Source organism: Ranitomeya variabilis, chromosome 5 (assembly GCF_051348905.1).
Source record: "Ranitomeya variabilis isolate aRanVar5 chromosome 5, aRanVar5.hap1, whole genome shotgun sequence".
Taxonomy (NCBI): Eukaryota; Metazoa; Chordata; class Amphibia; order Anura; family Dendrobatidae; genus Ranitomeya; species Ranitomeya variabilis.
The window spans coordinates 584,289,143-584,305,920 of record NC_135236.1 but is presented as its reverse complement, the minus strand read 5'-3'; the positions used below and the strand labels follow the sequence as shown (position 1 = coordinate 584,305,920).

Genomic DNA, 16,778 nt, shown 5'->3' with positions numbered 1-16,778 from the left:
ATGGGTGACTCGAGGTCCCAAAAAGGCCTTTTTCAGAGTGCTCAAGAACAGCTGAGCACTCTGCATCACATGATTACCATGCTCCCACAGTGGCATAGCCCACTCCAACGCCCTGTCCGACAGAAGAGATATAACGAATCCCACCTTTGCCTGCTCTTTGGGAAAACGTACAGCCAGGAGCTCGAGGTGTATTGCGCACTGGCTCATGAAACCCCTACAAGATGCACTATCACTAGAGTATTTATCTGGCAGCGGGAGGTGAGATAAGGTCAGAACAGGGGTGGTAGTGGACAAACTTGCTGCAGCCACGCTTGCAGCCTGAACAGCTACGGCGGAAACATCCACAGCTGAGGTTGTGCGCTCGAGAGCCACCAACCTGCCCTCCAGCTGCTGGATGTACCACAGCAGTTGCTTTTTGTCCACCATTACTAGCCAGACCCTGGCACTAGTATACTGTTAGGGCTAGCAGAACGCATCAAGTAATAGGGTGATAGATACGAGGTGCGTTCTCAGCCCGGGGTCCACCGTGAAGAGATACCTGCTGCAAGTAATGGCAGATGGAAACTGAGCTCACACGTGGGTTAAACTTCACCCTGTGTGAAATAATAGCGAGCTCTGTTGCCTCACAGACTAAAACCCTAACTAAAAGTTGTGCTTGCTCTGGAACTCTTCTCTGCTAACCGCACACATGAAGGAACCAGATGCTAAGCCAAGGCTAATTGCCCCCACTGACGCTAACTGCCTGCCTGAGTGTACAGCCCTAAGGCTAAACAGACTCACACCACTTATATACAGTGTGGCAGAGTATTCACTGGCAACTGCCAAACACAAATGATACTAGCGCATGGCCGTGCGACCATGCAAACCTTTTATAGCTGTAGTAGTTCAGGACCTTCCTAGTGGACCAATAGGAGCTGCTAAAGGAGCTGAGCGTGTGACCCCCGACCTCCAATGAGAGGTCTTCCCCTGGGCATGCTCAGGAGGGGAAAAGCAGGACTTAGTCCCAGGAGCTTCTGCTCGCCCCCGAACAGCACTAGTTATAATGGCTGAACCTGAAAAGGCAGCAGTAACCAAATGTGCAGTATCTGTCCTGGCCAGGTGCTGGGACCAACATTTCTGCTGAGCAGGCTCCACTGCGGCTGGAGAAGAATGGGAGACCGCAGCGGACATGGCTCAAGATTCCCCCTGTGCAGCAGCAGGAACTTGATGCCTAACATATATTATACTTCATGATTGTGGTAAAATTAGTTCAATATGACTTGCGTTTATTTGTGAAAATGCCCGAAATCTTGAAAATTTCAAACGTTTAATTTTTATGCCCTTCAACCAAAGTTATGTCACACAAAATAGTTAATAAATAACATTTCTTGCATGTATAATTTACATCTGCATCATTTTTTAAACATAATTTTTATTTGCTATAAAGTTAAAAGGGTTAAAAGTTGATCAGAAATTTCTAATTTTACCATAACATTTACAAAACCATTTTTTTAGGGACAAAATCACATTTGATTTGACTTTAAGTGAACGATTTGACAGAAAATACCCATTTTCTAAAAACTGCACCCCTTAAAATGCTCAAAACCACTTTCAGGAAGTTTTTTTAACATTTAATTTGTCATCAGGACTGTCCACAGTAACCTACAGACAGTGTCAGGTTGGCGCTGTTACACTGATTAAATTCATACCTTGGTTGATGAAATCCTTCTTGAGGTTATTGTTTAATCTATATTTTCAGTTTTCAGTTAATGAGTTTCTCGTGCTTCGGGGTGGCCTGTGGGCGGTGCTTTATGCGGTTCTCTCTGGCCTCATCCTCATTATTGTGGCTTGAATGACAGGTCACTGATTCTTCACTGACCCGCCTCCCATTTTAAATATTGCAGTGAATATTGTGGGCTTTGAAAAAAAATTACCTCCTGCAAAATGCCGCCTGCGCAGCAGTATCTCTCGCTTACCGATAGAAGCTACTGAGCATGCGCCGACGCAATTTTGCTGCCGCCAAATTTTTTTGTTGGTCCAACAAAATGACTGTAGCGCATGCACAGTAGCTTCTATCTACAATCGATGCTCATAACCTGCACAAGCCCTGACAACAGTTTAATAAATGAGACTTGTATTCCAACATAGGGTCTTTACTGAGCGTTAATTTGGTAAGGGTTATGTACAAGGGATAGCAGGTCCAAAGTCTTATGGACATTTCCATCATGAATCGTGAATTTTCATTCACACAATATCCTTCCTCTGTACTTCTACTCCAGGGCTCTGCAGCTTATCTGTTTCATCCTACGTCGCTGCAACCCAGTTCCAACACTATAGTCCTGAGCAGCGACTCTCTACCCACCCAGCAGTTCTGCATCCTATTCCTTTCCTTACTGATGCCCTAGAACCCTCACACTTGGGTGCCCCACTAGTCCATTGTGCTCAGTCCTGTTTAGGTCTGTTACCTTCTTTGTTGCAAGCATCGGGGTATCTGACTCGACGTTCAATCCAAGAACGTCTCACTAAGTCTCATCAGTACTTCTCTTCAGGATCTCACTATCCCTACCTGTACATTACGTTACACTTGAAACTCCTACTGCAAATAACAGGAAGCAGTCACTTGCCCTAACACCAATCACCTCTCGCTATGGACTAGTCCCAAACATTAGCTCTATCTTACCCTAATGTCACTACCTAAGCTACAGTCAACTATCTTATCCTATCTACCTTGTGTACTATTCCCTACATACTCAGTCTCAACACAATACACCGTAACATATCACATGGCATATTATATACAAAGAAGCAAGTTTTTACAAGTTTAATACCAAAAAGATAATTATCACAATAATAACATAGCGAGTTACCCGGATATGAATATACCTAAAAGCAGCTACAAAAATGATAAATGTGGCAAAAAAATAGCCAACAAAATGAGAACTGAAGGGCTTTATCAAAAAGATTAGATGACTTTGAGCCACTGCTCTCATACTGCAGAAACACAGATAGGGATGCCTCTTATCAAATTCAGGTCACTTCAGCCTGGCCCAAATTGGTAAAAGAACTGGCATCAAATTGGACACACAGCTAATTTTACTCATTTGAATAAGTAACTGGTGTGCGGATTTTCCCTACAGACTTGCATTAGATGTGCAAAATCAGCAGGTAAAGAACACGTGTTTTTAATGCATTTCTGCAACAGAAACACAGAAAAAACTCAATTATTCTGCACCAAAGTACATCAATAAATTTTGACAAAGTCAAATACCAAGAACTGTCAAAACAAAACAGCTTTATTTACAGCATGACACACCATAAAAAGACAAAAAATGCAGTGACAAAGTGCACTAAAAACACAACTAACCTAATTTAAATAGTAGGTGCAGAAATGGTGCCAAAAATCTGCAGCATGAAAAACATGTCAGAAGCTTGTGGGAAAGTAGATGTGTTAGACCACATACAAACTGTGACAGTCACTGGCAAAGTATGTGAAGGGAGATACATGTCAATGCGCATACTGCGGTCAGTGATGAAAAACCAGAGTGTTTTTGTCTCCAGCATGCTAAGTGCTGACAGGGTTAATAGGAACCTATGTTATGAGCTGGTTTTAGTGGACTTTCTTAGAGTGGGTGGAAGGAGATGCACAGCATCTTCATCTGCAGAGTTCTGACAGGACCTGTGTGACGTCAAGGTCATGTGACAATCACATGAGAAGTTAAATACCTGCACATGAGAGTCAGGTGGTGATCTTCTACCAGAATGGTTCCTGTGCCTACCTGGGAAAGCAGCTGAGTGTGTCAACCCCTCACAACACTACTGTATTTGGTAAGTTTTTTTTTTACCTCAGTATTTGTAAGCCAAAACCCGGTTTGGTGAAAAATGCAGAAGTGGTGACGTGTTTCTAATATACTTTCCCCTGACTGTTCCACTCCTGGTTTCCACTTACAAATACTGATGCAAAAGTCACAAAATGCCCAATGTGTGCATGTAGCCTTCATGTTTGTTGAACAAATTGCTCACGTCTTCACTCCAAAGATCTCTGCTGCAGAGCCTCAGACTCCAGTGCTGCCTTGTATTTTGATCATTGGCTTGTGCACTGTGCTCAATCATGGCGTTCATTTCACATTTCATGAAACTTTCAATGCAGATTTTGTGCTGAGGTCTCTTCACAGATCAGGTTGGGACCTTGTTGAGGTAATATTACAGAATATAGGAAATGTTTATGCCTACATGGGCATGGTCTGCGGGTTTATATGGTCTGAGTTTTTAGGCTTTTACTGGAGCAGATCTTGCACAGCAGAAATTTCACAAACTTTGACACTTTGGGGCAAAAATAGCATCCAATGACCGTATCACTTTTCAAGTCACCAAGCTCTTCAATTTGCACATTCTGCTGCTAATATTTTCCTTTATATGACTGGTCACTTGGTTTTATGCAACTAATTGCAATGAGTGTGTTATTCCCAGAATTGTAAATTTATCTTCTATGCAAACGATAAAGGATAACTTGCTGATCACTGTGTATCTGATTAGGACCTCCAGTGATAGTGTCTGAAAACACAAGCATCTTGAATGGAGCAGAGGTGTATATGCTCGATCTTTCCTCTATTGCTTGTCCAAGGGCAGACCAGGAACAGCCAAGCGCTCAGCTTTCTATGACAATCCGGAACGAATGGAGTGGATGTCGTCGGCATGTGCAACTCTGCTCCATTCATTACAATTCTGGGAATAAACCTTTAAAACACGTGAAATCGATATCTAAGAGGACTGTCTTGTGGTCTTATAGGGTATATGCATATTATGTAAAATATTAATTTTGATAATTGATCAACACAATTTTTTGCTTTGTTTTTAAAGCCAACCAACCCAAATCGAGGTTGGTTTGTATATCCTTTTGGAGGAAATCCATGGTGGGTATGCCTTTTGTCTGGCATTCCAGCGATTTTGATCACAATCCTTTTATTCATGGACCAGCAAATAACTGCAGTAATCCTTAACCGCAAAGAGTACAAGCTAAAGGTAATAGCATGATTTAAGAACTTTTTACATCTTTTCTAGTCTTCGTAATTTTTATTAGATATCATTAAAATCAAAAAGCACAAATACAGACAGACAAAGCAAAAAATCTATAATATAACGGGACGTGCCAGGAGGGTGAGTATGCTATATTCACCTGTCCCCCGTTCCACCGATGCGCGCTGCTCCGTCCTCCACATCCTCTGCCTGTGACTCTCAGTTCAGAGGGCGCGATGACGCGCTTAATGCGCGAGGCCCTCTGACTGAACAGTCACAGCCAAAGGACCCGGAAGACGGAGCGGCATGCAGCACTTGATCAGGGCCAGGTAACTATAGCAAGTGCCGGGGGCCTGAGCTAGCGGCGACTCTGGCACCTGACCCCCACAGCACGCCCGTGTCCCCGCCTGCTCAGGCCCCCAACACTCGGCGCCCAGCACAGCCACGCACAGCCACCCGCACTCAGCACAGCCGCCCGCACTCAGCACAGCCACGCACAGCCGCCCGCACTCAGCACAGCCACGCACAGCCGCCCGCACTCGGCACAGCCGCCCGCACTCGGCACAGCCGCCCGCACTCGGCACAGCCGCCCGCACTCGGCACAGCCACGCACAGCCGCCCGCACTCGGCACAGCCACGCACAGCCGCCCGCACTCGGCACAGCCACGCACAGCTGCCCGCACTCGGCACAGGCACTCACAGCCAACCGCACTCGGCACAGCCGCCCGCACTCGGCACAGCCACGCACAGCCGCCCGCACTCAGCACAGCCGCTCGCACTCAGCACAGCCGCGCACAGCCGCCCGCACTCAGCACAGCCGCCCGCACTCGGCACAGCCACGCACAGCCGCCCGCACTCAGCACAGCCACGCACAGCCGCCCGCACTCAGCACAGCCGCCCACACTCGGCACAGCCACGCACAGCCACCCGCACTCAGCACAGCCGCTCGCGCTCAGCACAGCCGCCCGCACTCGGCATAGCCACGTACAGCCGCCCGCACTCGGCACAGCCACGCACAGCCGCCCGCACTCGGCACAGCCACGCACAGCCGCCCGCACTCGGCACAGCCACGCACAGCCGCCCGCACTCGGCACAGCCACGCACAGCCGCCCGCACTCGGCACAGCCACGCACAGCCGCCCGCACTCGGCACAGCCACGCACAGCCGCCCGCACTCGGCACAGCCACGCACAGCCGCCCGTACTCGGCACAGGCACGCACAGCCGACCGCACTCGGCACAGCCGCCCACACTCGGCACAGCCACGCACAGCCGCCCGCACTCAGCACAGCTACCTGCACTCAGCACAGCAATGCACAGTCGCCCGCACTCAGCACAGCCGCCCGCACTCAGCACAGCCACACACAGCCGCCCGCACTCAGCACAGCCGCCCGCACTCAGCACAGCCGCCCGCACTCAGCACAGCCGTGCACAGCCGCCCGCACTCAGCACAGCCACCCGCACTTGGCACAGCCACGCACAGCCACCCGCACTCGGCACAGCCGCCCGCACTCAGCACAGCTGCCTGCACTCAGCACAGCCATACACAGCCGCCCGCACTCAGCACAGCCGCCCGCACTCAGCACAGCCACGCACAGCCGCCCGCACTCAGCACAGCCGCCCGCACTCAGCACAGCCACGCACAGCCGCCCGCACTCAGCACAGCCGCGCACACTCAGCACAGCCACGCACAGCCGCCCGCACTCAGCACAGCCGTGCACAGCCGCCCGCACTCAGCACAGCCGCCCGCACTCAGCACAGCCACACACAGCCGCCCGCACACAGCACAGCCGCCCGCACTAAGCACAGCCGCCCGCACTCAGCACAGCCGCGCACAGCCGCCCGCACTCAGCACAGCCGACCGCACTCAGCACAGCCGACCGCACTCAGCACAGCCGACCGCACTCGGCACAGCCACGCACAGCCCCCCGCACTCAGCACAGCCACGCACAGCCGCCCGCGCTCAGCACAGCCACGCACAGCCGCCCGCGCTCGGCACAGCCACGCACAGCCGCCCGCGCTCGGCACAGCCACGCACAGCCGCCCGCACTCGGCACAGCCACGCACAGCCGCCCGCACTCGGCACAGCCACGCACAGCCGCCCGCACTCGGCACAGCCACGCACAGCCGCCCGCACTCGGCACAGCCACGCACAGCCGCCCGCACTCGGCACAGCCACGCACAGCCGCCCGCACTCGGCACAGCCACGCACAGCCGCCCGCACTCGGCACAGCCACCCACGCACAGCCACCCGCACTTGGCACAGCCACGCACAGCCACCCGCACTCGGCACAGCCGCCCGCACTCAGCACAGCTGCCTGCACTCAGCACAGCCATACACAGCCGCCCGCACTCAGCACAGCCGCCCGCACTCAGCACAGCCGCGCACACTCAGCACAGCCACGCACAGCCGCCCGCACTCAGCACAGCCACGTACAGCCGCCCGCACTCAGCACAGCCGCCCGCACTCAGCACAGCCGCCCGCACTCAGCACAGCCGCCCGCACTCAGCACAGCCGCCCGCACTCAGCACAGCCGCCCGCACTCAGCACAGCCACCCGCTCTCAGCACAGCCACGCACAGCCACCTGCACTCAGTACAGCCACCCACACTCAGCACAGCCGCCTGCCCTCGGCACAGCCACACACAGCCGTCCACACTCGGCACAGCCACGCACAGCCGCCCGCACTCGGCACAGCCACCCGCACTCGGCACAGCCACGCACAGCCACCCGCACTCGGCACAGCCACGCACAGCCACCCGCACTCGGCACAGCCACGCACAGCCGCCCGCACTCAGCACAGCCACGCACAGCCGCCCGCACTCGGCACAGCCACGCACAGCCGCCCGCACTCGGCACAGCCACGCACAGCCGCCCGCACTCGGCACAGCCACGCACAGCCGCCCGCACTCGGCACAGCCACCCACGCACAGCCACCCGCACTTGGCACAGCCACGCACAGCCACCCGCACTCGGCACAGCCGCCCGCACTCAGCACAGCTGCCTGCACTCAGCACAGCCATACACAGCCGCCCGCACTCAGCACAGCCGCCCGCACTCAGCACAGCCGCGCACACTCAGCACAGCCACGCACAGCCGCCCGCACTCAGCACAGCCACGTACAGCCGCCCGCACTCAGCACAGCCGCCCGCACTCAGCACAGCCGCCCGCACTCAGCACAGCCGCCCGCACTCAGCACAGCCGCCCGCACTCAGCACAGCTGCCCGCACTCAGCACAGCCACCCGCTCTCAGCACAGCCACGCACAGCCACCTGCACTCAGTACAGCCACCCACACTCAGCACAGCCGCCTGCCCTCGGCACAGCCACACACAGCCGTCCACACTCGGCACAGCCACGCACAGCCGCCCGCACTCGGCACAGCCACCCGCACTCGGCACAGCCACGCACAGCCACCCGCACTCGGCACAGCCACGCACAGCCACCCGCACTCGGCACAGCCACGCACAGCCACCCGCACTCAGCACAGCCACGCACAGCCGCCCGCACTCAGCACAGCTGCCTGCACTCAGCACAGCCATGCACAGCCACCCGCACTCAGCACAGTCACGCACAGCCGCCCGCACTCAGCACAGCCGCCCGCACTCAGCACAGCCACGCACAGCCGCCCGCACTCAGCACAGCCGCGCACAGCCGCCCGCACTCAGCACAGCCGCCCGCACTCAGCACAGCCGCCCGCACTCAGCACAGCCGCCCGCACTCAGCACAGCCGACCGCACTCAGCACAGCCGACCGCACTCGGCACAGCCACGCACAGCCACCCGCACTCAGCACAGCAACGCACAGCCGCCCACACTCAGCACAGCCACGCACAGCCACCCGCGCTCAGCACAGCCACGCACAGCCGCCCGCGCTCAGCACAGCCACGCACAGCCACCCGCACTCAGCACAGCCACGCACAGCCGCCCGCGCTCAGCACAGCCACGCACAGCCGCTCGCACTCGGCACAGCCACGCACAGCCGCCCGCACTCGGCACAGCCACGCACAGCCGCCCGCACTCGGCACAGCCACGCACAGCCGCCCGCACTCGGCACAGCCACGCACAGCCGCCCGCACTCGGCACAGCCACGCACAGCCGCCCGCACTCGGCACAGCCACGCACAGCCGCCCGCACTCGGCACAGCCACGCACAGCCGCCCGCACTCGGCACAGCCGCCCGCACTCGGCACAGCCACCCACGCACAGCCACCCGCACTTGGCACAGCCACGCACAGCCACCCGCACTCGGCACAGCCGCCCGCACTCAGCACAGCTGCCTGCACTCAGCACAGCCATACACAGCCGCCCGCACTCAGCACAGCCGCCCGCACTCAGCACAGCCGCGCACACTCAGCACAGCCACGCACAGCCGCCCGCACTCAGCACAGCCACGTACAGCCGCCCGCACTCAGCACAGCCGCCCGCACTCAGCACAGCCGCCCGCACTCAGCACAGCCACCCGCACTCAGCACAGCCACCCGCACTCAGCACAGCCACCCGCACTCAGCACAGCCACGCACAGCCACCTGCACTCAGTACAGCCACCCACACTCAGCACAGCCGCCTGCCCTCGGCACAGCCACACACAGCCGTCCACACTCGGCACAGCCACGCACAGCCGCCCGCACTCGGCACAGCCACCCGCACTTGGCACAGCCACGCACAGCCACCCGCACTCGGCACAGCCACGCACAGCCACCCGCACTCGGCACAGCCACGCACAGCCGCCCGCACTCGGCACAGCCACGCACAGCCGCCCGCACTCAGCACAGCTGCCTGCACTCAGCACAGCCATGCACAGCCGCCCGCACTCAGCACAGTCACGCACAGCCACCCGCACTCGGCACAGCCACGCACAGCCGCCCGCACTCAGCACAGCCGCCCATACTCAGCACAGCCACGTACAGCCGCCCGCACTCAGCACAGCCGCCCGCTCTCAGCACAGCAGCCCGTACTCATCACAGCTGCACTCAGCACAGCCACGCACAGCCGCCCGCACTCAGCACAGCCACGCACAGCCGCCCGCACTCAGCACAGCCACGCACAGCCGCCCACACTCAGCACAGCCGCCCGCACTCAGCACAGCCACCTGCACTCAGCACAGCCACCTGCACTCAGCACAGCCGCCCGCACTCAGCACAGCCAAGCACATCCTCCCGCACTCAGCACAGCCACCTACAGCCGCCCAAACTCAGCACAGCTGCCCTCACTCAGCACAGCCGCCCGCACTCAGCACAGCCGCCACGCACAGCCGCCCACACGCAGCACAGCCACGCACATCGACTCGAACTCATCACAGCCGCCCGCACTCATCACAGCCGCCCGCACTCAGCACAGCCGCCCGTACTCATCACAGCTGCACTCAGCACAGCCACGCACAGCCAATTGCACTCAGCACAGCCACGCACAGCCGCCCGCACTCAGCACAGCCACGCACAGCCGCCCGCATTCAGCACAGCCACCCGCACTCAGCACAGTCACGCACAGCCACCCACACTCAGCACAGTCACGCACAGCCGCCCGCACTCAGCACAGCCGCCCGCACTCAGCACAGCCGCCCGCACTCAGCACAGCCGCCCGCACTCAGCACAGCCGCCCGCACTCAGCACAGCCACGCACAGCCGCCCGCACTCAGCACAGCCGCCCGCACTCAGCACAGCCGCCCGCACTCAGCACAGCCGCCCGCACTCAGCACAGCCACGCACAGCCGCCCGCACTCAGCACAGCCGCCCGCACTCAGCACAGCCACGCACAGCCGCCCGCACTCAGCACAGCCGCCCGCACTCAGCACAGCCGCCCGCACTCAGCACAGCCGCCCGCACTCAGCACAGCCGCCCGCACTCAGCACAGCCGCCCGCACTCAGCACAGCCGCCCGCACTTAGCACAGCCGCCCGCACTCAGCACAGCCAAGCACGTCCTCCTGCACTCAGCACAGCCACGTACAGCCGCCCACACTCAGCACAGCCGCTTGCACTCAGCACAGCCGCCCGCATTCAGCACAGCCGCCACGCACAGCCGCCAGCACTCAGCACAGCCACGCACAGCCGTCCGAACTCAGCACAGCCACGCACAGCCACCCGCACTCAGCACAGCCACGCACAGCCGCCCGCACTCGGCACAGCCACGCACAGCTGCCCGCACTCGGCACAGCCACGCACAGCCGCCCGCACTCGGCACAGCCACGCACAGCCGCCCGCACTCGGCACAGCCACGCACAGCCGCCCGCACTCGGCACAGCCGCCCGCACTCGGCACAGCCACCCACGCACAGCCACCCGCACTTGGCACAGCCACGCACAGCCACCCGCACTCGGCACAGCCGCCCGCACTCAGCACAGCTGCCTGCACTCAGCACAGCCATACACAGCCGCCCGCACTCAGCACAGCCGCCCGCACTCAGCACAGCCGCGCACACTCAGCACAGCCACGCACAGCCGCCCGCACTCAGCACAGCCACGTACAGCCGCCCGCACTCAGCACAGCCGCCCGCACTCAGCACAGCCGCCCGCACTCAGCACAGCCACCCGCACTCAGCACAGCCACGCACAGCCACCTGCACTCAGTACAGCCACCCACACTCAGCACAGCCGCCTGCCCTCGGCACAGCCACACACAGCCGTCCACACTCGGCACAGCCACGCACAGCCGCCCGCACTTGACAAAGCCACGCACAGCCACCCGCACTTGGCACAGCCACGCACAGCCACCCGCACTCGGCACAGCCACGCACAGCCACCCGCACTCGGCACAGCCACGCACAGCCACCCGCACTCAGCACAGCCACGCACAGCCGCCCGCACTCAGCACAGCTGCCTGCACTCAGCACAGTCACGCACAGCCGCCCGCACTCAGCACAGTCACGCACAGCCACCCGCACTCAGCACAGTCACGCACAGCCGCCCGCACTCAGCACAGCCGCCCGCACTCAGCACAGCCACGCACAGCCGCCCGCACTCAGCACAGCCGCGCACAGCCACCCGCACTCAGCACAGCCGCGCACAGCCGCCCGCACTCAGCACAGCCGACCGCACTCAGCACAGCCGACCGCACTCGGCACAGCCACGCACAGCCACCCGCACTCAGCACAGCCACGCACAGCCGCCCGCACTCGGCACAGCCACGCACAGCCGCCCGCACTCGGCACAGCCACGCACAGCCGCCCGCACTCGGCACAGCCACGCACAGCCGCCCGCACTCGGCACAGCCACGCACAGCCGCCCGCACTCGGCACAGCCACGCACAGCCGCCCGCACTCGGCACAGCCACGCACAGCCGCCCGCACTCGGCACAGCCGCCCGCACTCGGCACAGCCGCCCGCACTCGGCACAGCCACCCACGCACAGCCACCCGCACTTGGCACAGCCACGCACAGCCACCCGCACTCGGCACAGCCGCCCGCACTCAGCACAGCTGCCTGCACTCAGCACAGCCATACACAGCCGCCCGCACTCAGCACAGCCGCCCGCACTCAGCACAGCCGCGCACACTCAGCACAGCCACGCACAGCCGCCCGCACTCAGCACAGCCACGTACAGCCGCCCGCACTCAGCACAGCCGCCCGCACTCAGCACAGCCGCCCGCACTCAGCACAGCCACCCGCACTCAGCACAGCCGCCCGCACTCAGCACAGCCACCCGCACTCAGCACAGCCACGCACAGCCACCTGCACTCAGTACAGCCACCCACACTCAGCACAGCCGCCTGCCCTCGGCACAGCCGTCCACACTCTGCACAGCCACGCACAGCCGCCCGCACTCGGCACAGCCACCCGCACTTGGCACAGCCACGCACAGCCACCCGCACTCGGCACAGCCACGCACAGCCACCCGCACTCGGCACAGCCACGCACAGCCACCCGCACTCGGCACAGCCACGCACAGCCGCCCGCACTCAGCACAGCTGCCTGCACTCAGCACAGCCATGCACAGCCGCCCGCACTCAGCACAGTCACGCACAGCCACCCGCACTCAGCACAGTCACGCACAGCCGCCCGCACTCAGCACAGCCGCCCGCACTCAGCACAGCCGCCCGCACTCAGCACAGCCACGCACACTCAGCACAGCCGCCCGCACTCAGCACAGCCACGTACAGCCGCCCGCACTCAGCACAGCCGCCCGCACTCAGCACAGCCGCCCGCACTCAGCACAGCCGCCCGCACTCAGCACAGCCACCCGCACTCAGCACAGCCACCCGCACTCAGAACAGCCACCCGCACTCAGAACAGCCACCCGCACTCAGAACAGCCACCCGCACTCAGCACAGCCACGCACAGCCGCCCGCACTCGGCACAGCCTCGCACAGCCGCCCGCACTCAGCACAGCCGCCCATACTCAGCACAGCCACGTACAGCCGCCCGCACTCAGCACAGCCGCCCGCTCTCAGCACAGCAGCCCGTACTCATCACAGCTGCACTCAGCACAGCCACGCACAGCCGCCCGCACTCAGCACAGCCACGCACAGCCGCCCGCACTCAGCACAGCCACGCACAGCCGCCCACACTCAGCACAGCCGCCCGCACTCAGCACAGCCACCTGCACTCAGCACAGCCATGCACAGCCACCTGCACTCAGCACAGCCGCCCGCACTCAGCACAGCCAAACACATCCTCCCGCACTCAGCACAGCCACCTACAGCCGCCCAAACTCAGCACAGCTGCCCTCACTCAGCACAGCCGCACGCACTCAGCACAGCCGCCACGCACAGCCGCCCACACGCAGCACAGCCACGCACAGCCGCCTCGAACTCAGCACAGCCGCCCGCACTCAGCACAGCCGCCCGCACTCAGCACAGCCGCCCGTACTCATCACAGCTGCACTCAGCACAGCCACGCACAGCCAATTGCACTCAGCACAGCCACGCACAGCCGCTCGCACTCAGCACAGCCACGCACAGCTGCCCGCATTCAGCACAGCCACCCGCACTCAGCACAGTCACGCACAGCCACCCGCACTCAGCACAGTCACGCACAGCCGCCCGCACTCAGCACAGCCGCCCGCACTCAGCACAGCCGCCCGCACTCAGCACAGCCGCCCGCACTCAGCACAGCCGCCCGCACTCAGCACAGCCGCCCGCACTCAGCACAGCCGCCCGCACTCAGCACAGCCGCCCGCACTCAGCACAGCCGCCCGCACTCAGCACAGCCACGCACAGCCGCCCGCACTCAGCACAGCCACGCACAGCCGCCCGCACTCAGCACAGCCACCCGCACTCAGCACAGCCGCCCGCACTCAGCACAGCCGCCCGCACTCAGCACAGCCGCCCGCACTCAGCACAGCCGCCCGCACTCAGCACAGTCGCCCGCACTCAGCACAGCCGCCCGCACTCAGCACAGCCGCCCGCACTCAGCACAGCCGCCCGCACTCAGCACAGCCGCCCGCACTTAGCACAGCCGCCCGCACTCAGCACAGCCAAGCACGTCCTCCTGCACTCAGCACAGCCACGTACAGCCGCCCGCACTCAGCACAGCCGCTTGCACTCAGCACAGCCGCCCGCATTCAGCACAGCCGCCACGCACAGCCGCCAGCACTCAGCACAGCCACGCACAGCCGTCCGAACTCAGCACAGCCGCCCGCACTCAGCAGAGCCGCCCGTACTCATCACAGCTGCACTCAGCACAGCCAGGCACAGCCGCCCGCACTCAGCACAGCCACGCACAGCCGCCCTCACTCACCCTTCACGCACAGCCGCCCACACTCAGCACAGCCATGCACAGCCGCCCGCACTCAGCACAGCCGCCCGCACTTAGCACAGCCGCCCGCACTCAGCACAGCCATGCACAGCCGCCCGCACTCAGCACAGCCACTCGCACTCAGCACTGCCACGCACAGCCGCCGGCACTCAGCACAGCCGCCCGCACTCAGCACAGTTACGCACAGCCGCCCACACTCAGCACAGCCACACACAGCCGCCCGCACTCAGCACAGCCGCCCGCACTCAGCACAGCCACGTACAGCCGCCCGCACTCAGCACAGCCGCCCGCACTCAGCACAGCCGCCCGCACTCAGCACAGCCGCCCGCACTCAGCACAGCCGCCCGCACTCAGCACAGCCACCCGCACTCAGCACAGCCACGCACAGCCACCTGCACTCAGTACAGCCCCCCACACTCAGCACAGCCGCCTGCCCTCGGCACAGCCACACACAGCCGTCCACACTCGGCACAGCCACGCACAGCCGCCCGCACTCGGCACAGCCACCCGCACTTGGCACAGCCACGCACAGCCACCCGCACTCGGCACAGCCACGCACAGCCACCCGCACTCGGCACAGCCACGCACAGCCACCCGCACTCAGCACAGCCACGCACAGCCGCCCGCACTCAGCACAGCCATGCACAGCCGCCCGCACTCAGCACAGTCACGCACAGCCACCCGCACTCAGCACAGCCACGCACAGCTGCCTGCACTCAGCACAGCCATGCACAGCCGCCCGCACTCAGCACAGTCACGCACAGCCACCCGCACTCAGCACAGTCACGCACAGCCGCCCGCACTCAGCACAGCCGCCCGCACTCAGCACAGCCGCCCGCACTCAGCACAGCCGCCCGCACTCAGCACAGCCGCCCGCACTCAGCACAGCCACGTACAGCCGCCCGCACTCAGCACAGCCGCCCGCACTCAGCACAGCCACCCGCACTCAGCACAGCCACCCGCACTCAGAACAGCCGTCCGCACTCAGCACAGCCACGCACAGCCGCCCGCACTCGGCACAGCCACGCACAGCCGCCCGCACTCAGCACAGCCGCCCGCTCTCAGCACAGCAGCCCATACTCATCACAGCTGCACTCAGCACAGCCACGCACAGCCGCCCGCACTCGGCACAGCCACGCACAGCCGCCCGCACTCGGCACAGCCGCCCGCACTCGGCACAGCCGCCCGCACTCGGCACAGCCGCCCGCACTCGGCACAGCCACCCACGCACAGCCACCCGCACTTGGCACAGCCACGCACAGCCACCCGCACTCGGCACAGCCGCCCGCACTCAGCACAGCTGCCTGCACTCAGCACAGCCATACACAGCCGCCCGCACTCAGCACAGCCGCCCGCACTCAGCACAGCAGCCCATACTCATCACAGCTGCACTCGGCACAGCCACGCACAGCCGCCCGCACTCGGCACAGCCACGCACAGCCGCCCGCACTCGGCACAGCCGCCCGCACTCGGCACAGCCGCCCGCACTCGGCACAGCCGCCCGCACTCGGCACAGCCACCCACGCACAGCCACCCGCACTTGGCACAGCCACGCACAGCCACCCGCACTCGGCACAGCCGCCCGCACTCAGCACAGCTGCCTGCACTCAGCACAGCCATACACAGCCGCCCGCACTCAGCACAGCCGCCCGCACTCAGCACAGCCGCGCACACTCAGCACAGCCACGCACAGCCGCCCGCACTCAGCACAGCCGCCCGCACTCAGCACAGCCGCCCGCACTCAGCACAGCCGCCCGCACTCAGCACAGCCGCCCGCACTCAGCACAGCCGCCCGCACTCAGCACAGCCACCCGCTCTCAGCACAGCCACGCACAGCCACCTGCACTCAGTACAGCCACCCACACTCAGCACAGCCGCCTGCCCTCGGCACAGCCACACACAGCCGTCCACACTCGGCACAGCCATGCACAGCCGCCCGCACTCGGCACAGCCACCCGCACTCGGCACAGCCACGCACAGCCACCCGCACTCGGCACAGCCACGCACAGCCACCCGCACTCGGCACAGCCACGCACAGCCACCCGCACTCGGCACAGCCACGCACAGCCACCCGCACTCGGCACAGCCACGCACAGCCAC

The 16,778-nt window shown here is 61.9% G+C and overlaps 1 protein-coding gene across 1 annotated transcript in view; it reads left to right on the top strand.

Annotated features, from left to right (window-relative positions):
• SLC4A9 (solute carrier family 4 member 9) overlaps positions 1–16,778 on the top strand; it is a 1,224,185-nt gene that overhangs the window by 946,927 nt on the left and 260,480 nt on the right. The window contains exon 15 of the mRNA XM_077265989.1: positions 4,837–4,998. Coding sequence (XP_077122104.1) covers positions 4,837–4,998 — 162 coding nt within the window. The remainder of the gene's footprint in view (positions 1–4,836; positions 4,999–16,778) is intronic.